General features: G+C 42.7%; 1 protein-coding gene across 1 annotated transcript in view; it reads right to left on the reverse strand.

The window, feature by feature from the left end:
• Positions 1 to 24,304, reverse strand: part of TBC1D22A (TBC1 domain family member 22A) — a 159,411-nt gene that overhangs the window by 17,161 nt on the left and 117,946 nt on the right. The window contains exon 12 of the mRNA XM_054988947.1: positions 22,831 to 22,926. Coding sequence (XP_054844922.1) covers positions 22,831 to 22,926 — 96 coding nt within the window. The remainder of the gene's footprint in view (positions 1 to 22,830; positions 22,927 to 24,304) is intronic.

Genomic DNA, 24,304 nt, shown 5'->3' on the forward strand with positions numbered 1-24,304 from the left:
TTGTTCAGCATGGTATGAAATTCATTCACTGAATGCTTAAAAAAACCCTGTTGATTTCATCTTATGTTTCTAATCTTCAAGGTAGATGGAGGACATTAGGAAATACATTGGGGGATACAACAGAGTTTGGAGAGGAGGGTTTCTACTGGACAGGGTTTTCACTGTCCTTCCCCCTGTGAATCAAAATCCAAAGTTTCCTTTTAGTTACCTATTAATTATCAATAGTGATGGTTCTGAGAGCTTCGTAAGCTCTTTGGCTGCCACTTCAATAGGGTTTCCTACAGAAAGAAGGGAGGAAGTGGATACGTGTGTGCACTACCCCCTCCCCACAGCTGAAGTGTACAGGGGAGCCCAAGAAGTCACTGGACTTTAGCAGATCAGCCTCAGTTCTCTTAACATTCCATCTGCAGACAAGGGCCACATGAGCGAGTGAATACTTAAAACCAGTGATCCCCCAGTGGTGCCTGTGGGCACCACAGAGGCCATGGCCTTATTCCCTGGTGCTCACTTGCTTCTTCTTCAAACCAAAGAGCCAGCCTTGGTTGCCCTGAAAATCACTGAAGCAGGAGGTGCTTCAAAAGAACCCGGGAAGCATCAACTTTGTGAGGGCAAGAAGCCCATGTTTAGAAACACCTGCTTCCACCATAGGTTGCTTAGCCTGTAGATGTTTGGTGACTGGCTCCAGCTCCCACAGCAGACCTTCTGTGGTTGGCTGCACGCACACACAAGCACGCATGCTCTGGCAGTCATTCATTGTGGTGCCCAGTATCTATTCTGAAAATCCTAAAGTGCCCCGAGGGTCAATAAAGTTGAGGACCCTTGACCTAAGCTTTCATAAGAGACAGGTCTCAAATGGCTACAACCGCTCATTAATATTGACTGAAGCTTATATTTAGTAAAGATAATCTAATTTGCAATTTTATTTAGAAGCAAATGTTACACAAGTGAATAATTAAATTGCTAGATTTAAGAAAAGTATACATTTTGGTTCCTGGAAATGTTCTTAAATCATTTTTTTTTTTGTAAATAAAGCGCTGGATGCTCAAAGTCGATAAAAAAAAAAAAGAATTCTCAATGGTTCCTCTCCAACAATTAGGAAGAAAAGTATCTATTTTTTAACAGTGTGCTGCAGTTTATGATACGTACTACATACTGGTGAGGAGATATGCCAGAAATGGTAGCATATATACAGCAAGACTGCACAGAGACAAGATAGCGTGCCTGCATCATCAGCAGAGCGTGAATTCAGTTCATTTAGGATGGCTGGAACCACTCCAAACACAACACTACAGAAATAAATGAGGTACATTCGACAGAGACAAGAAGACCGCACTACTGAGCTGGTGGGCCAAAACCGTCCACGTGCTGAGTCACGCTGGCAATTCACGCGGCTATTCTGCTAGGTCTGTGCTGTTCTCACATTATTGTATGAGAGGGCTTCCGTTACTTTCAACATGAGGGAAGAAACCCAGAAGATAAAGCACATGTCAGGACAAAACACACACTTGCTTCCCTGCGTCCGTTATCTCTGATTTCAACAAGAGGCAATTCTATCAAAGGACAGCATGTTTAATCTCTCTCTCTCAAGGAGGAAATCCATAATGATGTGGCTCTTACTACAAGAAGAGCCACCAGAGTTAAAGCTGACTTTCTAAAGACAGTTATCCCTTTTGAAGCCAACCCAGCGACACAAAGCTGTTTCTTTGTGGCGTTGTGGGGAACACAAGGTTATCTGATTCTTCCAGTATTTCCTGCAAGGGCTCTTTGCCAAAGTTTATGTTGCGATAATAAAAGATTTCAACATGGTATCTAAGAATCCAGAGAGCCTGATCCATCTTTATTCTTTTAGCTTCAGGCAGGGCTCCTATTGTGTGGTGGTGGTGGGGAGGGACACAGATCAGGGGCTGAGAACCAACTTTGGAAACTTACCCTCTCCAAGTAAGGAGTTATCGGGCAACAACGCCTGAGAAACCCCAGAAAGCTCCATTCAAAACCCTGAGCCAATTAGAGGGTCACAGCGCTCAACTAAACAGGCAACTACTTTATTATTTAGCCACTGAGCCCAAATACCCATCCACCGAGAAGGATTCCTGCTACTTCTCTGCATGAGTCCCTGCTCTGGTCTTATTTTGCCTCCTTTCAATCAGCCTCTTCCGGTGGCCAGTAATTCTGCTGTATTCCTGCAGTCAGCGCTGGAATGATGTAGTCACACAACCAAGGCAATGAGGCAGAAACATTGTCTGCTTCCAGAGGTCCTGTGTGCATCATGAGACAGGCTCGCCTCTTCCCAATACGGAGGTGCAGGCAGCTCCATGACTCACACAGAAAGGCAGGAGTGAGCCAGGGCCGCCAGGAGGGGGTACCAGGGGTACTACAGTTTTCTAGTCCACGGCCCTGAATTTTTCTGGTTCCTGTGTAGGTTTGATATGCAATGCCTACAGGAAACATGAGCGCAGGAGTCTGGTATTCCCACTCTTCAGAGCTATCGTCTCTTTGCAGTACCAGCTGCTAAAACCCATACAAAAGGTCGTTGTAGTGGAGGTTTGGTAGTGTCTGTTGATTTGAACATAGTCCACTCAGGGGGCTGCAAAAAAAACCAGGCAACCCACCTGCCACATTTTACTTTTGTGATCTTACCCGGAAAGATGCCTGTGTGCTTGGGACTCCCAGCAACAGTTAGAATCAATTGCTTGGAACCAATTGCTGGGGTATTTTCCAATTAAGAGTGAGTTTAAAATGTGAATTTATAGACTCTTAGAGAAGATTTGGGGATCACATTGATAAATTCCTTCCTACCTGCTACTCCTTTAAATATTAGGAGAGCCGTGTAGAAGGAAACTTTTCCAGAGGTCCATGGTAGCTCTATATAGCCCCTATAAAGTGCTATATAGTTCCTTATAAAGTTCAGTATTTATACCTCTTATACACTCTAAGAATGAGGATAAGAGTGGTGTAATTTCAAATGTCAGTTCAGAAAGACCAATTTTATTGTAGCATAAGCTTTCGAGAATCACGTTCTCTTGATCAGATGCATGACGTTATGCATCTGACGAAGAGAACGTGATTCTCGAAAGCTTATGCTACAATAAAATTGGTTAGTCTTAAAGGTGCTACTGGACTCTTTTTTATTTTGCTACTACAGACTAACACGGCTAACTCCTCTAGTTCAGAAAGAGTCCAGTAGCACCACCAACTTTTTTGTAGCATAAGCTTTCGAGAACCACGGTTCTCTTCGTCAGATGCAATTCATCTGACGAAGAGAACTGTGACTCTCGAAAGCTTATGCTACAAAAAAGTTGGTGAGTCTTAAAGGTGCTACTGGACTCTTTACTATTTTGCGACTACAGACTAACACGGCTAACTTCTCTAGTTCAGAAAGAGTATGCCGGAGCTATCAGAAGTTCCTATCTGGATGGCACATTCCCCCAACACACCATGCCAAACAACCAGGAGCTCAGGGATATTCTAAAAGGAAGGAGGAAAAAACCCCTTTCCCTTCAGTAAGCGTTCATCCACCCATCCAGCCCCTCCCAGACTAACAATAGGAAATCAATCACAGACTGCACAGCCCGTAGTGTCCTGATCCCCACTGAGAATGGAAAAACATCAGGAGGGAAAATATGAGCCATAATTCATCGGAAGCAGGGGGGCAATATGCTAAAAGAGCAAGTCCAGTCCTGGAAGAGTGACTTGAAAGTGTCCCACAGTCCGTGGATTTGCCAAGGAATATGGAGAACTCACACTACCGTCACCTCATGCAGCTGCAGAATAATATCCGCGTGTGCACAAAACTGCTTCGCCGATTACAGAACAGTTAGAGTGCTGACCTTTACTGCTTGAAAGGACAAGCTGGTTAGATATGATCAAATAGCGAGAAAGAGCTGAACTTTTATTTAAACCTGGCTCCGCTCTTACACATCAGTGAGAGAAAATAAGGCAACCTCTGCGACCATCTGTATTTTTCAAAATTATGCCACCACGGATAGCTGTGAAATCTTGCCGTTTTATGTGGTGCTGCGACTATGGTAATGGATTCGCTCTGCTCCCTTCACACTTTCGAGACCTTGCTGCAGTGCTTAATGTCTAAAATGGGGCAATGTGTTCATGAGGCATAATGTATTTACTTTTTGCACAGGCCCATAGAAAGATACTGCCACGGGGGGAGGGGGGAATGCAACCTTCCAAGTCCAGGTGTTTTCTGGGTACAGATGTTGCCGCTGTGGCACAAGATCCCAACAACAGAACACAACACCAGATACGTACCAATCAGCCGAGTGTACCTTTCAGCATTTCAGCCCTGCATATCTACAGCAGCACAATACTTGGATGAAAAACACAATTTTCTACTTGCATAGGGAAGAATAATCTTTTTGGCCCACACTGAATTATCACACAGTATCCCATTCTACAATACGGAATTCCTTGCTGAGTTCCTGCTTTTTAATCACTGCAATTGCTTCCAATTTATTCTATGAACTGCTTTAAATTCACGGTCTTGGCCAAATTAAATATTTCCAGGTCACTGGGGGCAATTCTTAAATTAGACCCATGTTTATTGTAGGTCTAATTTCCCCTCAGTATGCCGGCACAAATTACCATTAACATAGTAAATAGGAAGGTATGGTAAGTACTTTCCTAGTTTATTTCCAGAAGCTGTTTTTATTATTGGCTTGGCTTAATGCCAACCTGCACATTTTAGAACATCTTTGTAATGACTTTTTAAAAAAAGGGATGGCTATTTTATTAAATAGCTACTACGAGGTTCAATCTGTTTTGATGTTCAGGCCTCTAATAAACACGTGAAGTAATCCAACTTTCCCCTCTGTTAGCAAATATAAAGCAAATCAATACGGGAGATTGTTCCAAACTGAAATATATGAATAAAATACAACTGATACTTTCCCTCACTATTACCGAAATGCCAAAGAGGGCCTCTGCTTTTATCATACAATGGATTTGTGAAGGAAATATTACAACACAAAAGAAAGGGAAAGTAAGACTGATTCATCTCACTGGGTATAAAGCATATTTTGGTGAAAAACAAGGGGGGCGGGGTTGCCCTCCTGGAAAAGGAGGGCTAACATGAGATGCAACTTGCACATTTCAAAGGCAGTTCAGCAGTGCACTTTCTATATGACATTTCTGAGTAACATATTGCTGAACTATGAATGTAAATCAAGTAAGGAAGGATACAGAAACACCTATTCTAAGTGGAGACTGAATGGCAACTAGTAAGAAGGGAGTGATATAAATTCATGGAGAGTAAGTTCATTGGCGGCCGCTAGCCGTGACAAAAAGAAACGGCCACATTCAGAGACAGTAAATAGATCAAGAAGCGTAGCCGTGTTAGTCTGTCCGTAGCAGTGGAAAAGATATCTGAAGAAGTAAGCTGTGGCTCACGAACGCTCATACCCTACCATTAAGTCTGTTAGTCTTATAGGTGCTACTGGACTCTTGTTCTTTTCTACTGGTATCTGAAGAAGTGAGCTGTGGCTCACGAAAGCTCCTACTCTACCATTAATTTAGTTACGTCTTATAGGTGCTACTGGACTCTAGCTCTTTTCCACAGAGACAGTAAACTTCTGAATACCAATGCTAGGAGGCAAAATAGAGGGGAGGCCTTAACCTCTGTACCATGTCGTTGGCCCTTCAGCATTCCTGGTTGGCCACTGTGCAAGACAGGATGTTGGATTAGATGGACCACTGGTCTGACATAGCAACGCTCTTATGTTCTTAAGAGGTATGTCGACAGAGCCAGAACTCTCTCATTTTTAGTGGGTGTACAGTGGGTGACACGGTGAATTTAAGAAGCAAACATATCTAAAACTGCACTATCTAATGTAGCGCTGTTCCACTCTAAACCCATTGAAGTCAAATGGGCTTATGTGTATAGGACTGCACTGTTAAGGTAATATAATATAACTAGTAACAAAGCCCGTTGTGGGAAAAAATACAATGGGCTCTAGAAAGGGGAAGGGGGGCAGGCAAGCATTGCCTCCTCCTCCATGATTGATCCCGGCCGGGTGAAGGCAGGGGGCAGACATTGCCACCTAATCCGCTCCTGATCCCAGTCGGGTGAAGGGGACAGGCATTGACTCTTACTCCATGCCTGATTCCAGCAGGGTGAAGGGGGGAGCGGGCATTGCCACCTGCTCTGCTCCTGATCCTGGACGGGGAAAGGGAGGGTGCGTATTGCTGCCTGCTTTGCACCTGATTCTGGCGGGTTGAAGAGAGAGCGGGCATTGCCACCTGCTCCATATACCGGAGCCTTCCTGAATACAGAACTAGTAAACAAAGTGGGAACCCACAATTCGGGAAAAAGAATAATATTATGCACAATTGTACGAAACTTATTTGTATTTAAGTAAGGTGAACAAGTGCTCAATAAATATACTATTGTGACTTCCGGTTCGGGATTCATGGAGGTCTGAAGCAGCTCCACTTGCGGAGCTGACCGGACTGCTGTTTTTAAGTGGCCGGCGGGGGAAATATAGCCCGCGGCCGACTGCTCTCAGGCGGAGAGCAGGCAAAGAACGCTCAAGACCCTAGGGTGTGTTTGATCTCGGACGAGGGGGGGCTCTACGCAACGGGTCCCCTCCCGATCCTTGAGGTCCCACCCTGCGACAGGTCGGCTACGATCTCTGCGGCAGTTCTGGGGCCAACCTGGTTGGCATAAGACCTACATACCCAAGCTTCGATTTGGGGAAGAAGTGGAGAGGAGAAATTAAAATCGAAACAGCGACTACAACCCAAGAAAAGTGAATGAGAAGGTAAAGATCACTATCTTCTGATACGGGACAGATTGTTAAAAGTAAAGAAGAATAAAAGTAGATTTTCAAACTGCAACAGGCTAATAACAAGGAGGGGAAGACTCGGCAAGAGTTGTATTAGAAAAGAGACTAAGTTTAAAGAAGTTATTAAAGAAATTGGACTATTGTTTTGAATACTTGCGGTTATGGAGCTGTGAGAAAAAGATACCATCGCGAGACCTACTGTGGGAAGTCGGGAGACAGGAAGTACGTAATAACAATAGAGTTGCTGGAGAGAAGCGGCCCTTGCCGGAGGGCAGGAAGAAGGGAATCGCCATCTTTGAAAGGGGAAGGGTCGCGGCTTCAGCGGAAGAGGAAGCAAGCCATTTTGGATTACAAAAATCATAGAGGAACCATAGAGAAAAGACGCCCGACATTTTGGACTCTTTAAAAATTAGTTTTTGCAAGAAGACCGGGATATTTGAACTAAAAAAGACATTAAATTTTACGCCACGGAGTTAAGGAAGAGAGCGGACTCGTGGGAGCGAGCTAAAGCAAGCCCCACGATGTCGAAAAAAGAGTGGCAATTGGCAATAGAAAACCTGGATAAAAAACTTTTAGAAGTGATTAAAGAACTTAAAGACACGAAATTGGAGCTGATTAAAGAGGTTAAACAGACAGTAAAATCGGAGCTGTCAGAAGTGAAGAAAGGTATGGAAACAATACAAAATGAATTACAAGGAACGCAGCAGAAAGTTAAAGCAGTAGAAGGCGCGATGGAGAATTTAGCAGACACGCAACAAACAGAGATGAGACTGATGAGGGGAAGAATGGCGGTTGCGGAAAGTAAACACATGGAGAAGCAGCTGAGGTTTCGCGGCTTGCCGGAAGTGGAAGGAAAGACAGCGCAAGAACAGATGACTGAGGTGTTAGCTGAATACCTGGGGAAGGAGGAGGAGGAAGTTGTGGCTATCCTAGACGTGGTATATCGTGTAAACTCGAGAATTGCAACCCAGAGGTATTGTGCAGTTTACGACTCGAAATATGAAAGAGAAGATTGTGACTAAGCAGTTTCAAGATCCATTGGAGATTGATGGCAAGACGATTATTATAATGAAGGAACTACCCAGATCAGTGTTACTAGATCGGAAAAAATATAAAGTGCTAATTCAGATTTTGAAGGACATGAAAATCAGGTACAGATGGGAATTACCAGAAGGTGTGTCCTTCGAATTTGGAGGGGCCAAAAAGCGGATTAGATCTGAGCGGGAGATGGAGAGATTTTTAAGGGACTATGAAAAGGACTTACCAGCAATAAGACCATGAATATGGAGTGTAAAGTCCTATCTTGGAATGTAAATGGACTAAATTCACCGAACAAGAGAAAAAGTATTTTCCACTGGCTATTAAAACAAAAATGTGATATTGTGTGTTTACAAGAGACCCATATTCGAAAGCAGGATGTAAAATATCTAAAATTGGAAAAATTGGGCAATGAATTTGCAGCGGCCTCTAATAAGAAAAAAAGAGGAGTGGTGTTGTATATAAAAGAGGAGCTACAGCCAAAATTTGTAATGAAGGATGTGGAAGCTAGATTTATAGTAGTGGAATGTACGTGGAATTTAAAGAGAGTATTGGTAGTCGGACTTTATGCACCTAATGGGGCAAAAGAAAGCTTTGAGGATTTGAGGAAGCAATTAGATGACCTTTCATACGACCAGATAATTCTTGCTGGAGACTTCAATGGAGTGACAAACTTGGAATTAGATAAAAAGACATCAACGGCACAAAAGAAAAGAGGACTATTACCAAAGCTCTTTTTTGAGCTGATACAACAGGAGACTTTAGTATGGAGAAGAGAAAATCCAAAAAGCAGACAATTTACTTTTTATTCTGCAAGGCATTCTACACTATCGAGAACTGATATGATCTGGGCCTCAAAGGACTTAGCGTTATGGACTAAGGAGGTAGAAATAATGCCGATGGTAGGCTCAGATCACAATCCAATCATGTGGAAATTAGGGAGAAGGAGAAAAAGGAAAGCATGGAGAATAAATGAGGACTTGTTACAGGAAGGAGAGAATATGGAGATGCTGAGAAGAGAGACAAAGTTCTTCACACAATATAACTTGAACAAAGAAGTACCAACTAATAAAGTTTGGGATACTTACAAGGCGGTAATAAGGGGCATACTAATGGACTTAAATGGTAGAGCCAGGAAAAAGAAAGAAGAGAAGAGACAAGAGATCGAGGAGAAAATAAAAGCCAAAGAAATACAGTTAAAAAAGAGACCAGGGAAAAAGAAACTATATCAGGATATCAAAATACTTCAAGAACAGCTGACAGCAATGAATAATAAAGAATTGGAGTGGAACCTTAAAAGACTCAATCAGAAAATGTTTGAAGGTGCAAATAAACCTGGGAAGTATTTGGCATGGCAATTGAAAAAGAGAAGGGAAAGGAAAATAATAAATAAAATTTGTGAAGATAATAAAACGTATTTGGAACAGACTACCATTAGTAGAGCCTTTTACAAATTTTACGCTAAGTTGTATAACAAGAAAGAGGTAAACAAAGAATCAATAGCGACATATTTGGAGAAAGTGAAACTCCCAGTAATTTCGGAAGCTTGGAGAAATAGACTGAACAATGAAGTAACGGATGAGGAATTAAGCAAGGCAATACAATCTGCAAATCTGGGAAAGGCGCCAGGGCCAGACGGACTTACGGCTAAATTTTATAAGGTAATGGCCAACGAACTGGCACCATTCCTAAAAGAGGTGATCAATGGAGTTTTAAAGGATCAACGGATTCCAGATACCTGGAATGAAGCGAATATATCATTGATCCCCAAAGAGGGCCAAGACTTGACTAATGTGAAAAACTACAGACCTATATCGTTACTTAACAATGACTACAAAATTTTTGCGAAGATACTGGCGGAGAGACTGAAGGGGTGGCTTTCGGAAGTTATTGAGGAGGAACAAGCAGGCTTTTTGCCAGACAGACAAATTAGAGACAATTTAAGGACAGTGATCAATGCTATTGAATATTATGATAAGCGTTGTGATAAAGAGGTTGGTTTCTTCTTTGTTGATGCTGAAAAAGCGTTTGACAATTTAAACTGGGACTTTATGTTTGCCACCATGGAAAAGCTACAAATGGGAGAAAGATTCATTAGAGCAATTAAGGAAATTTACAGAGACCAGAATGCAGCAATTGTGGTGAATGATGAGGTTACTAAGAAATTGATAATAAGCAAAGGAACAAGACAAGGTTGCCCGTTGTCTCCGCTGTTGTTCATTTTGGTATTGGAGATCCTGATGATACAAATACGACAAGATGAAGAAATTCGTGGAATAAAAATAAAGGACTATTCTTATAAGGTCAGAGCCTTTGCGGACGATATAATGTTAATTGTAGAGGACCCAATGGAGAACATGCCAAAAGTGATAGATAAGATCAAGGAGTTTGGAGACTTGGCAGGTTTTTATATTAACAAAAAGAAGTCAAAGATATTATGCAAAAACATGACCAAGCAAAAACAACAATTGCTAATGGAAATAACGGATTGTGAAGTAACAAGTAAGGTGAAATACTTGGGAATTGAACTGACTGCAAAGAACATAGACTTATTTAAAAATAACTATGAAAAATTATGGACTCAGATAGAGCGAGATCTGATTAAATGGAATAGATTGAACTTGTCATGGTTGGGAAGGATTGCAGCAGTTAAGATGAATGTGTTACCAAGAGTAATGTTTTTGCTACAGACAATACCAATCATCAGGGACACCAAGCAGTTTGAAAAATGGCAGAGGAAAATATCAGACTTTGTTTGGGCAGGCAAGAAGCCTCGAGTGAAAATGAAAGTCTTACAAGATGCAAAAGAAAGAGGCGGAATGCAACTGCCCAATCTAAGACTTTATCATGATGCAATCTGCCTAGTGTGGCTGAAAGACTGGATGATGCTGAAAAATAAGAAACTATTGGCCCTAGAGGGATATAAAAAGATATTTGGATGGCACGCATACCTATGGCATGACAAAGTAAAAGCGAACTCGATGTTCCTGCACCATTATATACGGAGAAGTCTATATGCAACTTGGAAGAAGTACAGAGCCTATCTACAAGAAGGAATCCCCTTGTGGGTGGTTCCATATGAGGTGATAGATCCGAGAGCTGTCGATACTGAGCAACAATGTTTAACTTACAAGGAGATAACCCGAATAGAATCAGCTAAACTTAAAATAAAGACTCAGGAAGAGCTATCACCTAATTACGACTGGTTTCAGTATAGACAGATCAAGGATCTCTATAACTCGGACTCTGTAAAGGGAGGTATACGAACAGAGAATTCGGAACTAGAGCAGACGCTTTTAAAAGATGACAAGAAGGGAATATCTAAGGTATACCAAGTATTGTTGAAATGGTATACTGAAGATGAAACAGTTAAAGTACAAATGGTGAAGTGGGCCATAAATTTTAACAAAGAAATAACAATGGAGGCATGGGAATACTTGTGGAAGACCACAATGAAGATTACGACGTGCACTAGTATCAAAGAGAACATTTACAAAATGATTTACCGTTGGTACATGACACCAAAGAAGATTGCGCTAGGGAATTTGAACGCTTCTAACAAATGCTGGAAATGTAAAAAACATGAGGGTTCCCTCTATCATATGTGGTGGACGTGTGAGGTAGCTAGGCAGTACTGGGGGGAAATAATAAGAGTAATAAGTGAGATTTTACAATTTCAAATCAATAAGAACCCAGAACTCCTGCTACTAAACTTGGGAATGGAGGGCATTCCAGCTCATCACAGGACATTGTTATTTTATATGACAGCAGCAGCTAGACTTTTGTATGCGCAAAAATGGAAAGTACAAGAAGTGCCAACTATTGAAGACTGGATCTACAAATTGCTGTATATGGCAGAAATGGACAAAATGACAAGAAAACTGAGAAACCTTGACCCAGGACAGTTTAACACAGACTGGGAGAAGCTGAAACAATATCTGGTGAAGAAATGGGAGGTGGGAGGAGAACTGTGGCAGTTTGAGAACTATTGAAGTACAATAAAATGCAGAGAGGGGTGACTTTACCGGGGGGGAGAAGAGGTAAACGTGAATCTCTAAGCAGTTATGTTATTAGATTGATATATATAGAATAACAAATAGAATATTGATAGAAAATAACTAACCATAAGGGTTAACTATAAGGATTGACTAACTAATAATATTTTCTTTCTGGTAAGATTTGTATAATGTACCAAACTGAATATGTTTATCTGAAGATATATATGAGTCAAATTGATTGACATCATATGATGACAGTTATATAGATTTACTATTGAAGGGGAATAGAAATACTAATGTAATCAAATATAACTAAAACAGAAAGAAGAAGATAGAATGAGTAACACATAGAGTATAAGTTAAATTGCTTGATTTATATGAATGTATGGTTTATATGGTTTATGATCTATAGAAATATTTGAAATTGGAATTATGAAAAATGGGATAAATTGTCTATCCAATATGGAAATAAGGACTCATAGTTAGGGTACAGAGTATTAAAAATAGTTAAAGAAGTATTGCTTAGAATAAAGGGAGAATATACATTTGTTAGATAGAGGAATTTAAAAGGAGTAAGGGAAAAGGGACAAAGGGTTGGAAAACTGTTGGAAGTCAACAAAAAGGGGGGGAAAGGGAGGGGGTTAGAAACTGGAAAATGGGAGAATTGATTGTAATGTGAAAATAATTGATCCTAACCCAATAAAAATTTTTCAAATAAATAAATAAATAAATAAATATACTATTGTGGTGACAATAAATATTTTGTACAAAATGGATGTAAGCGATATCCCAATTCAAAAATATATCCTTCTGTATACATTTACTCAAATATGAGCAACGGCTGGAAAGTTCATATAAATTAGTCCAACCACACCTTCTGATGTTTTTTTTGTTTTCTTATAGGTGCGTGGATCCAAGGTGTTCCAGAAAAGGTATGCATAACTTTCACAGGTATGTAAAAGACAGGTCAAGGACTGCTGTCTTGAATATATGATTCTCAAATCTGTATCTTTTGTTCTTTCTTCCTATAGGTGGATCCAGAAAGGACAGGACACAATCCTGTGTAGAACCTGACAAGTGACTGGCTAGAATACACTTGTTTCATATGGAATCATTTCATCAGGGCTTCCATCAACAGTTCCATCAGAGATTGGCAGACACACTTGCAATGCTCCTGTGTGTATGTCCTGGCACATGGCTTGGTTCTGGGTGTGCTGGGACAGACATATATTATTATTCTTTTTCTCAAACTGTGAGTTCCCACAATTCGGGTGATGGCAGGAGGTGGGCATTGCCACCTTCTCTGTGCCTGAGTGAGGTGGGGGTGGGTGGGTATTGTCACAAGCTCTGTGCGTGATTCCAGTTGGGTGAAGGCAGGGGGTGGGTATTGCCACCTGCTCTGCTCCAGATCCCAGCTGGGTGAAGGTGGGGGGGTGGGCATTGTCACCTGCTCTGTTCCTGATTCCACTTCATGAATGGAGGACTGGCATTGCCACCTGCTCCATGTCTGATCCCAGCTGGATGAAGGCAGGGGCGGGCATTACCACCTGCTCCACTCCTGATCCCAGCAGGGTGATGCAGGGCTCTGGGCACTGCCACAAGCTCTGTGCCTGATTCCAGCTGGGTGAAGGCGGGGGGGCTGGCATTGCCAGCTGCTCGGCGTCTGATCCCAGCTGGGTGAAAGTGGTGGGCGGGTATCACTCCACGTTTCACACTTGATCCCATCTGTTCCCAGCCTGGGCTTCCCTCTGCAGCATGCTCTCGTAGGGACAGGCTGCTTCTTCTGGGCTTTCCTCCACAGCAGCGCCCTCTGGAGGCGCACCAGGGTAGGAAGTTGTTGTCTGGACTCTGGAACATGTTTAGCCTTTTATATAGTAGGGTATAGGTAGCCTGTGATACTGAACTCTATTATACTTACAATTTGATTCTGCAAGGTATGTTTAGATCTCAGGAAAACTAATCTTTGTTATTTTATTTATCCTTCTATGCAACTTGGTGTAGTGGTTAAGAGTGGCAGGGCTCTAATCTGGAGAACTGGGTTTGATTTCCCACTCCTCTGCTTGAAGCCAGCTGAGTGACCTTGGCTCAGTCACAGCTCTCTCAGAGCTCTCTCAGCCCCACCCACCTCACAGGGTGATTGTTGTAGGGATAATAACGACATACTTTGTAAACCGCTCTGAGTGGGTGTTAAGTCATCCTGAAAGGCGGTATATAAATTGAATGTTGTTGTTAAGGTTGTTTTACCATAGAAAATTCATGCTGCTTTACCCACGACTGGGCTCTCTCAGCTCTACTCATCTCATAGGAGGATAACAACAACACACATTGTAAACTGCTCTGAGTGGGTGTTTTGTTCTGATGGGTGGTATATAAATCAAATGTTGTTGTTATTATTTCTAGATGTAATATTTTATTCGCCTTATAATAAATTATATTTTTACATCTATGTGGTGATTTATTGGTTCATGGCTTCAATCTCAAATAGTGCCTGGGCCTAATTTTGACCGCATGCTACCTTTGTACCTTTTTATTTGGGACCTGGGGGCAGCCTATTGACTTGGGAGCAGGCAGACCCACACGCTCGCCAGAGTCTTTGACAAGCCAAGTTCTCGCAAGATGAAAGTAGGTATACAGGAAGCGCGAAAAACCTGATGCTGCCGTCAGAAAAAAGAAACCCTCTATTGATGCAAGAAAACTTTTCAGGTAAAGAGACATCACCTAAATCTGTGTTGATGGCTCCCCTAAGAAAGGTTTGGCTGGAATTAACAAAGGACATTTAGCACAGATTGGCTGTTGAGGACAAGCGGGGGAATGGAAAAGGCCCTGCTAAGAAAATTAGCAACATATCACCCAAGATATAGATGTCACGGGCTGGGCCAGCCCAAGCAGGGTGGTGCAGGTCCAAACCTTGATACCAAGTCCAGAGGGAGTTTCAGGAGCCAAAAGCCAAGTCAAAGCAGTGGTCAGAGTTGAGTCCAGAGTCCAAGAGCAAGGTCAGGCACAGTCCAAGGTCAGTTACCGGTAGTGTCAGGTCCAACAGTAGGCACGGGCAAGGTGCACGGAGGGGTTGCAGGCAGTAAAGACGTTGCTTCCACGCCTGGCTGTTGCTCCTGACTGGCTTTTATAGCCAGGCATGGTTTTCAGCCAGCTGCTGGGGCTCCATCCTGAAGCTACTCATCATCACTCTCCAGCAGCTGGCGTTGGCTCAGGAGACGAGCACTGCGCCGTCTCTCCTGCAGCTCCAGTCTCTGGCGCTGTCTGCAGCGTTCTCTGGGTGTGGGTGAACCTGGGGGGGGGGGGTGGAAGCCTCTGGCTGGGCTTCCCCTGTGGTGCTGGCAGTCCCTGACTGAGCTTCCCCTGTGGAAGTCCCTGGCTGCACTTCCCCTGTGGTGCTGGGGCTGGAGAGTACTGATGGCTCTGCTTCAGCTGCTGGCTGTAGGCTCCGATTAGCCAACAGCTGTGGCTCCTGATTACCAGCCTCTGCTGAGTCAGGTCTGGCTGCATGGAGCTCCTCTTCTCCTGAGGAGTCCTGGCTGGCTACACGAAGCCCCTCTCCTCCTGAGGAGGAGTCCTTGCTCTCACTGAGCCCAGGCTGGGCCATGACAATAGATTGAGATGTCTGGGCAAAAGGCAGGAGGAAGTTCAAAGGGAAAAGGCCAACCTGTTTCAACCAACAGTTCAGGAATAAGCTGAATCTTTCACATTAAATAATCTTCCATTCAAGACAGCTATTTTTACAGTCAAGATACACCTAACAATATTTATTTTGGCCATGCGATCATAAAATGTTTGATAAATATCTATGTAGTCATAATTATTGCTGCAGTACTTCTGTGTGAAGAAAGAAGAGCAAGAAGGACCTCATCTCCTGCAATATAAGATCTATCACTTACAACGCATTCTATTATTTTTAAAGCAGTTTTACTTTTTAAAAAAACTGCCTGGCTATGAACATTTCAGAAAAGTCCGCATCTTAAATGCCTGATTGAATGCACTTTCTGTTTTTCTCACTCTGAGTAAGTATAAGGAGAGAACAAGAGCAAACACACACATCCAGGATTCTTTGATCTGTCTTAACTGGATCAGAGAATCTTTCCTGGATTTCCGGAATCCTAGATTTCCGGGGGGGGGGGGTTAGTGCACACCCCTGCATCAGAGGCACCACTCCTCCCACCAGAGGAAAGCAACTCTGCTACTAGAACAGATCTGTGGAATGTAACCCTGTAAAAGGTAAAGTTTAGAAATCGAAGTTATGTTCGAGAAGTTTGAGAAATGCTGCTCATTTATTCTGTTATATATAGTTAGTTCCATAAATAAAAACGGGGAACCACAGTGTACGAGAACAAACTATCAATACCAGAAATAATTTGCATGGGGAATCTGTGAAAAGGGAAAGGCTCATGGAGAACGATAACTACCATCCCTCCAAGACCTTCAGTTCAGGGTTGATGAAGGACCACATAACCCAGTGGAGTTAACTGAGACAGATGCACTCCATTTCCTTGCAACTAGGACTCAGTCGCACAAGCTAGATCCATTTTCTCCTCCTGAAGCAACCCAAACAGAAGTGTAGCTTTATTCCTCACCAATCTGGTGTTGCACAGTATTAGTGAAGAAGTAGAGACAATCGGGCCCTTGCACCAGGGTCTATCGGGATGAGCTGATTATATAAGTAACAACTCAGTTATATCTCTCCAACTTCCAGAATTTTTGCCTGCTCCTATTTGTATGGGAATAGTGCCTTCACCACACATCCTAATGCTGCAAAGACTTGCCACAAATACAACTAGCGGCCCCACAGCACTCCACATCCTCTCACCTGGAAATCTGCCACAAAAACAGCCCAGAAACTAAGTAGTAATGAACCAGAGCTGATGCCATAGCCCGTTCTTACACAAGGGCTGTTTCTAGTTCTTTCAGCTATGAACTAAATTCAAAGTGGTGAAATGCTAATTTATAATCTTTCCCCAATACAGTTTGTAAAAAAGGGGATTTTAAAAAAATTGTATATATGCATTGTCAGCAGCCGCTGTGGAGATTCAAATGGAGCAGCTTCCCAATAAAGAGATGCTAATGTGGTTAAAAGCTAAGTCAGAATTGCAGATCAGTGTTTAACAGAAAAACTAATCAAGAGTGATAATACAATTGGAAATGTCAAATTACTTGACTCTGCAGCAGGTTTATTTGCTAGTATTCATGTCCTGATTGGTTAAAAAAAAGCTTTATTACTACAAAATTATATGGCATTTCACAATAGAGTACAAGTAATCACTAGGGGACGGTGCGCGTACTCTCTAGAAACCGATTCAGAATACAAATGTGAAGATTTCCCCCCCAGAAATAGAACTGCAACAGTGTTAACTTGAGCAAAAATGCAGCAGCTGAGTCCAATGACCCAAATGCCGCTGTTGCTTGTCAACATATCCGAACGAAAGTAACTGAGGAAGGGGAGTCAGAGAAAAATGATCCAGTTGTACCTATTTGTGCCGAAATATTCCGTAACACCAAAACAAACTGTGCCTGATCCGTTGTCTGCTCTCACCTTCCTCCAAGAGTTCCATTTGTTATTCGCTTTTTATTGCTACGGCCTGGACTTCTTCCCCTTCTAAATCCCGTGTCAGGACATTCAAATACTGCAAGAAAAGCCTTGGCCAAACACAATCATGTCAGATATTAACCCATATTTAACACGTTGCCTCAATTAAAATGAAATCATTAGTGGAGACGCAAACTCTTTCGGTTAGCCTGAATTTCATTACATGGCTTCCCATTTCAAAAATCCAGAAAACCTTCCTAGGGCAAATACCAAGAGCTGACCAATGACACGACAAGGTTAATAGCACTGACCTAATTATATTAAAAAATATGCACATTTTGAAGAGAGTCTATTGGAATCTGCATTTTATTAGACTGCTGAACACGGCATAAAGATGGCATTACATATTAAAACTTATGCTTTATGGGATTAAAATGTTAGGATCACAGACACTGTAGAACAGAGAGAGCTTGAAAATGTGTATCTTGCACAAGCTACAGACCAATCCTCAGCCCTGAGGTGCAGATTAGACTACGCAACTTTTCCCCTTTTCCATCCCTTGTTTTCTTTCAGATCACCCTTTGCCCTAGAAATGGCTATAATTGCAGCTATTTAGAAACAAAGCGAAGTAATATGCTGGTGATATGCTTCTTAGATCCCTGTGTTACAGTGATTATCCAATTAGCTACCTGCCTGCAGTGAATAATAATGGCAGCATTTAAAACAAATCAATAAAATACATCCCATCAGTTCTTGGCAGGCCCAAACGCAGGCTTTATAAATACGGGTGGAGAGCAGAAGCATTCGAAAATATGCTTGGGCAGCTTCATAGAGGTCTCAGGCACTGCAAATGCTGACACACAACACAATCTTTTAAGTGCGGCCATTTAATCGGTCAAGAAAGCAAGTCCCACTTTCTGAAAGTGTTGATAAACGGAAGTTAATATAATAAAACATTAATGCAGTTTTTGCATCTTTTCCTAAAGTAGATAAAAGTTAAAAAGGGGGAAGAAGAGACCCACAACTTGGCATGTACAAGGATTAGACATTTTCAACCAAGCTTCAAGGTAGGTTTATTTGAAATCCAACTAAGAAAGAGCAACGCTAATGCATCTTGCTGAGTTACTGTCAAGAGTTTGCCATTTGAAATGCCATTAGACTCACGTCTGGCATAAACAGGAGCTTTGCCCAAACAAGACTGAAGTGCTAATGATGGAGAATGTTGCCGATCGAAGATTAGTCACAGTTGGTTCTGGGTGGGGTTGGACTAGGAGTGCTATCCCCCCACTAGGGAAGGGGATCCCCTGCCTCCAGTCCCTGCTCACCTGCTGATGGGGGGAAGGCACTTGAGGGGGAGGCGCACACGTGCTCTCCCATCTCGCTGGAAAATGATGTCATTTTCAGGCATGAAAAGGAAGCTATGGAAAGCTATTCATTAAAAATCACCCCCAAATTTAGTGTCTGAAGGCAATTTTTAATGCATCACCCCATGACACACAGGCTTCCTCATCACGCCAGAAAATGTCATTTTGTGGTGCAATGGAGGAGCGAGTATACACATGTGCGAGGGTAAGTACCCTACTGCACGCACGCACGCACGCACACACACACACACGGTTTGGCCTCTGGGAGACCTGGCAACCCTAGGTTGGACTCTTTATGCAGCATCACCACTTGGGGGAACTCTTATACATATCTACAGAAGGAGGCTCACATTTCTACTACAGCCTGTAGCAATTTTGCTCTGCTTTGCCTGAAGTTCTAGCTGCATCCCTGCCTTGGGACACAAGATCTGGTCCTAGTAATTATCACATCTAGGCTGGCCCTACAAAGTTGTTTTATTTAACGCTCTTTGTCCTGGGTATAATTTTTTAAAAATAAGATGTGGGGGAAGGGGGCTGGGCAGGGGCTCCATGGCATAACTGGCCTATTTGGAAGTAACCATGGCCAGCTGAATGTGACGTGGCACTGATGTGGGTGGGATGGCCCCCTCCTGACTATAAAAGGCCTGCGCAGTAGAAGAACAAGGCTTCATCCGGTTCTGTGGGGATGAATGAGAAGAGGGAGGTGCCGTTCTCCTTGGGAGAAAGCCTCAACAAGGAAGGTGACCCAGAGATTCTTCCCAAGATGCTGCAGCACGACAGCCTAACTGATCAGCTGATGGTTGCCGCCTTCTTCGTGTGCTGCCTTGCATGTCACCCACACATTAAAAATGTCGGTTCTGTGAACACATCCCCATTAGAACCAATATTATCAATACCTCTTGTAGCACTTTGTTTTCAGGAACAGTGTTAAAGGAGCCATTAGCGTGCTGTCTTCAGTTGGGCAGACACCTGAGAAGGAACCTTTCCCATGGTGACACCTTGACCGCAGGATCTGAGACTCGGTGGGATTAGTCTTAGGCACTAGGCCAGTACTTCTTCGTTTCCCTTGTGCTGTAAGTACTAAAAAGTAAAAGCCCTGCTCAGTGCAACCAGGAGCCTCTCTTCGAAATGCAGTGGAATTCGGGGGGGGGGGGAATCTTTCATTTAGGCACAAGTCTGCTCGTTCACAGCGAAAGCAGAAGGGTAAAGACAAGAGTTGCTCACTGAACTCTGTCTTTTAAATGTTTTTCTCCCAGCTTGAATTAGATACTTAAAGTATGCTGGGTTGGAGGGAAAAGCCCCAGAAGCCCCACAAAATGGTAAAGTGAAGAGAAGGGGTAGGGAGGGAGGAGCTGAAAACCCCTTTTCCGAGGGTTCTGTTTGTTTAATAAAATAGAACACGCTTTTGCATGTGAATGGGCAACCACGGTTGGCTATAGCTTGGCCCTTACAGTACTGCCTGTCAGAGTTCCATTTTAGTTTTTAGATGGGAGCTAGTATTCACTTAAATTAAGGTTGCCAACCTCCAGGTGGTGCCTGGAGGTCTCCAAGAATTACAACTGATCTCCAGACTACAGAGATCAGTTCTTTTGAGGAAATGGTTGATTTGGAGGGTAAACTCTATGGCATTATAACACACGTTTCCCCCCCCCCTCCCTGATCTGCTCCATTCTAGGTTCCACCTAAAAATCCCCAGGAATTTCTCAACCCAGAGATGGTAACCCTACCTTAAATAGTTGCCGGCAACCACCATTCAACAGATACATTTCTAAGTCAGAATCTCCTTTCCTTTCTGAACCATCGTGCCAGTTCTAATTAGGCTTTTAAAAGGAAGGCTTAATGCAGATAAATGTAGAACATTTCTAAGTACAGGACAGCCTGCCTCCTGATTTGCATGCAAGATGTAAAAATTCATTTAATTTATATTGTCTATGCTTAGTTGATCATGGAGCTAAGCGATGGCTGCCTTTGCATTCATCTCCATGACTCTGATGCTGACTTATTGTTCATTTCCCTCACTCCAGTTATAATTCTAAGATTTTCAAAGAACTGAAGAAAAATAGATGCGAGTACTTGACGGAGCCAGAAAATAAAATAATAGTGCGTGAAATTTTACATATCCGATGCTAAAATACAATGAGAACAAATGACTCTACATTTTAATAGCATTAAATACAGTAGAACGTTTTAAACATAACAGCAACGGGGCTTCAGAATCCACACGCATGCCTCAACTCACCCTTGTTAGTGATTTATAGCACTTCCAGGCATCAAAATGTCAGCCAATGTTAGCATCCAAAAACCTTCCAGAATCCGCCAGTTTTTGAGGGCAGAAGACGGCATTAAGGCATTCCTCATACCCGAGTCCCATAAGTCTAAGCCCCATTCGACAGAGATGTGCCTATGACAAAAGGTACTTGGAACTCCTACACTTACCCAGCCCCAGCCCCCCATCTTGAAGATATGCCACTTGGTTTGATTGAGACAGACTCAAGAAATCCTGGGCAGGCCTTGAGAAAGAGGACTTCTGAAATCTTTGAGCTCACTTGAGCCTACATCATCAGCGCCAAAACCAATTCAGTCGGTTCATTCTAGAAGAGTATAAGCAGCGAATGGACTCAATCAAATGCTTGTCTCATGCTCCCAACTCCACAGTTGTTGTCTGCCGTTATTATATTGTGGCTCCCCAAGCCTGCCTGGGAAAGTAGGCAGCAATGAAAACGTGGAATAGCAAGTATCTTCACTCACTTGCCTGCTCTATATCACTCTGCTGGAGGTGGCTACTGCTGCTCCTAGTGGCCATCATTGCTTCCCTGCTAGTGGTAATGGCAGCTCCAAGTGCCACAGCTGCTGCCACAGCCCTAGTTGTCCAAAGCCACTTTAAGCTGTAGCGGAAGAAAGGAAGCTTTTAAAGATGGTGGAGGCAGCTGTGCCACCATGTCACTTTTGAGGGAAATCCAGAATTGACTCTGGGTAGTTCTAGGAATCACCAGAAACTCTATGATTTTACCATAGAGGTTTTGGTGATCCTTGGAGCTACCCCATGTCAGTTCTAGGTTTACCCCAGAAGTGACAGAGCAGAACAGACAAAGTTGCAGTTTCTCATGTCTCCACTGCTGGTTGCCAGGCACGGCTTCACAACCCTAGGGACAAATGGAGTAGGGACAAAGTGTCAGCAGTGGAAATATACTAAGGGAGAGTGCAGAGAGTATCTTGGCAAGAGCTCCCCAAACTTGGGGCCATCTCTGGTTTCCTCTCACTTGCCAAGGGTGATGTAAAATAGTTCTACTGGATTGGTTCCATAGTCGAATAGTTCCATAGGATTGGTGCTCTCATGTTCATCCCATTCCCAAATGGTGAATTCAAAGGGGTTTAACAAAAGCAGATTAACACAGCCTGCTGCCAGTAAGCTGCCACTGATGTCAGAGGTTCCAATGGAAACAGTAGTAATTTCCAGAGATGAGTAAGCAACAGCTCAGCAACTGGGTGACAAAGATGAAGGTGGCAGGACTTCTGCAAGGCCTGCTTATCGCAGAGAAGTCTTTCATGGAATCCCACTCCATGCGAAGAACTGCAAATACTACAGTTAATCCTCCTAGTCTGCGTGCGCTAAGTGAAAGTGATTGTATCCCCACAATCTTTTCCACATACACAAGATGTCGCTTCTGATACAATTTCACAACCAAATTAAATGAAACTATGTGAAAGATCCATTGGACATTCCAGTGCTCCACATGCACACTCTTATTTCATTTTAAAATATATTAAAGTACCATGGTTGAGCTGCCACCGTTGCACTACTGCTCGTGCAAGTAAATTTTCTTTTCCTTCTCACACACTGCTGGATCCAACTCTTGAGGCTGAGACGCTTCCCAAAATACTTTTTGCTGGTGAATTATAAGAATGGTGAAGGTGGAGGGCACACAGCCCTCTCCCGGCTCTTCCTGATAACCTGGCAGCCACCTCTGCGCTGCTGCTGCTCTCTTAAAGCAGCAAAGTTTTCCCTTGTGTGAAGCTGGGAGCTTTGTGAATCAAGCATCTAGAGATCCAGAGGCTCATTCATATTATATTTCACTTCAAGGAAAGAGCTATTTACTCACCTGGAAGTCTTTTTCCTCTAGGATCTCCTTCTTCCATCTGACAAGGAAGGCAGCACAAACATATAAGTGGAAGTGAGAAAACCCCTCTGGTTCAGACTGTTTACCAAAAACAAAAACAGAAGAGAGAAAGCACTAAGTTATATGATCAGAAATTAACAGGAACATTCTGCTATTATTGTTCTCGTTACCCTTGAAATAATTATTTGCAGAGGCAATTTGTATCTGCTCTTTCTATGCTACCAGTTTTAACTGTTTGTTTTTGTGTCTTTTAAATCGATGCGATCCTCTCTGAGCCTGCTTGTGGGGAGAGCGGACTACAAATCTAGTAATAAATAAAAACAAATAAAACTTCAGCTATTAAAAACCCAACTTCCAAACTTGAGTCCAAAGAAGATGATCTTTGTTGAAACTGAAAAAGCTGAAATTGCTCATTAGCAAGCAAGCGCTTTCGGAATGCATGTATCCCATGATATGGACAGGCTGGTTCATGCAGTATCAAATATGCAATAAGCATCAAGCCCCCCGCCCCCGCTTGCAACATACCAAGGTTGCAGATAGAAGCAAAGGCAATGATAACTTCCTCTGATTCCCCTCCAACTTTTTGTGCTTCCAGGAGATTTTACGCCTTTGTAGGTTTACATTGGAAGAGCTCTGCTTACCAGTGAACTTTAGAGGAGCAAGATTTAAGTCTAATAGCACCTAAAAGACCAACAAGATTTCCAGGGTATGCACTTTCAAGAGTCAAGCGCCCTTCATCAGAAATACATTTGTATCTGACGAAGGGTTCTGAACTCTCAAAAGGTTGTATCATGGAACGTAAGAAGCTGTCATACAGAGAGACTGTGGAACAGTTCAAAAATGGGCAAAATATTTTGCATATGGACCACAGACATCCATTTTCTCATTGCATAATGGTGTCTTCTTCCCTCTGTCCACTGCAGCCCACTGATCACCACAAAATGCTGCTTCAGGGGGACAGGGGACCCTGAGGAACAACATGAGGGGTTCTGCATCAGGAAAGAGGAATTGGTAGAAATTGCCAGTTTAGTCTGGATCCACCACTGAAGCTATACGGGTTGCCAATATGCAAGGAGATGACAGGCTTAAATGTCTACCATGATTTCTTAGAGAAGCCCGTAAGGAAATTATGTAGTATGCACTGTCAGGAAAGGCTTAATTCTCTTTCTTAATTTTTTAAAATACACAAAGTCACAGTCTGTTGAGATACAAAATAATCATGGCTGAACACAGAACAAGAGTTAGAAAAACATACAGCGCAGCCATCAAAATTACAAAAATATTCCTTTTGTTAAAATACCATTATAACCCCTTCCAGAAGAAAATAAAGAGCAAGAAGGAATTAAGTCCCATTTATTTCCATCCAACATACTAAAGGATACCATTATTGAGTCTGTTTTCCTGATACTTGTGTGACTTTGAAAAGTAGTAGATCTGATCAAGGAATACATCTCCT

This window comes from Eublepharis macularius, chromosome 9 (genome assembly GCF_028583425.1).
Source record: "Eublepharis macularius isolate TG4126 chromosome 9, MPM_Emac_v1.0, whole genome shotgun sequence".
Taxonomy (NCBI): Eukaryota; Metazoa; Chordata; class Lepidosauria; order Squamata; family Eublepharidae; genus Eublepharis; species Eublepharis macularius.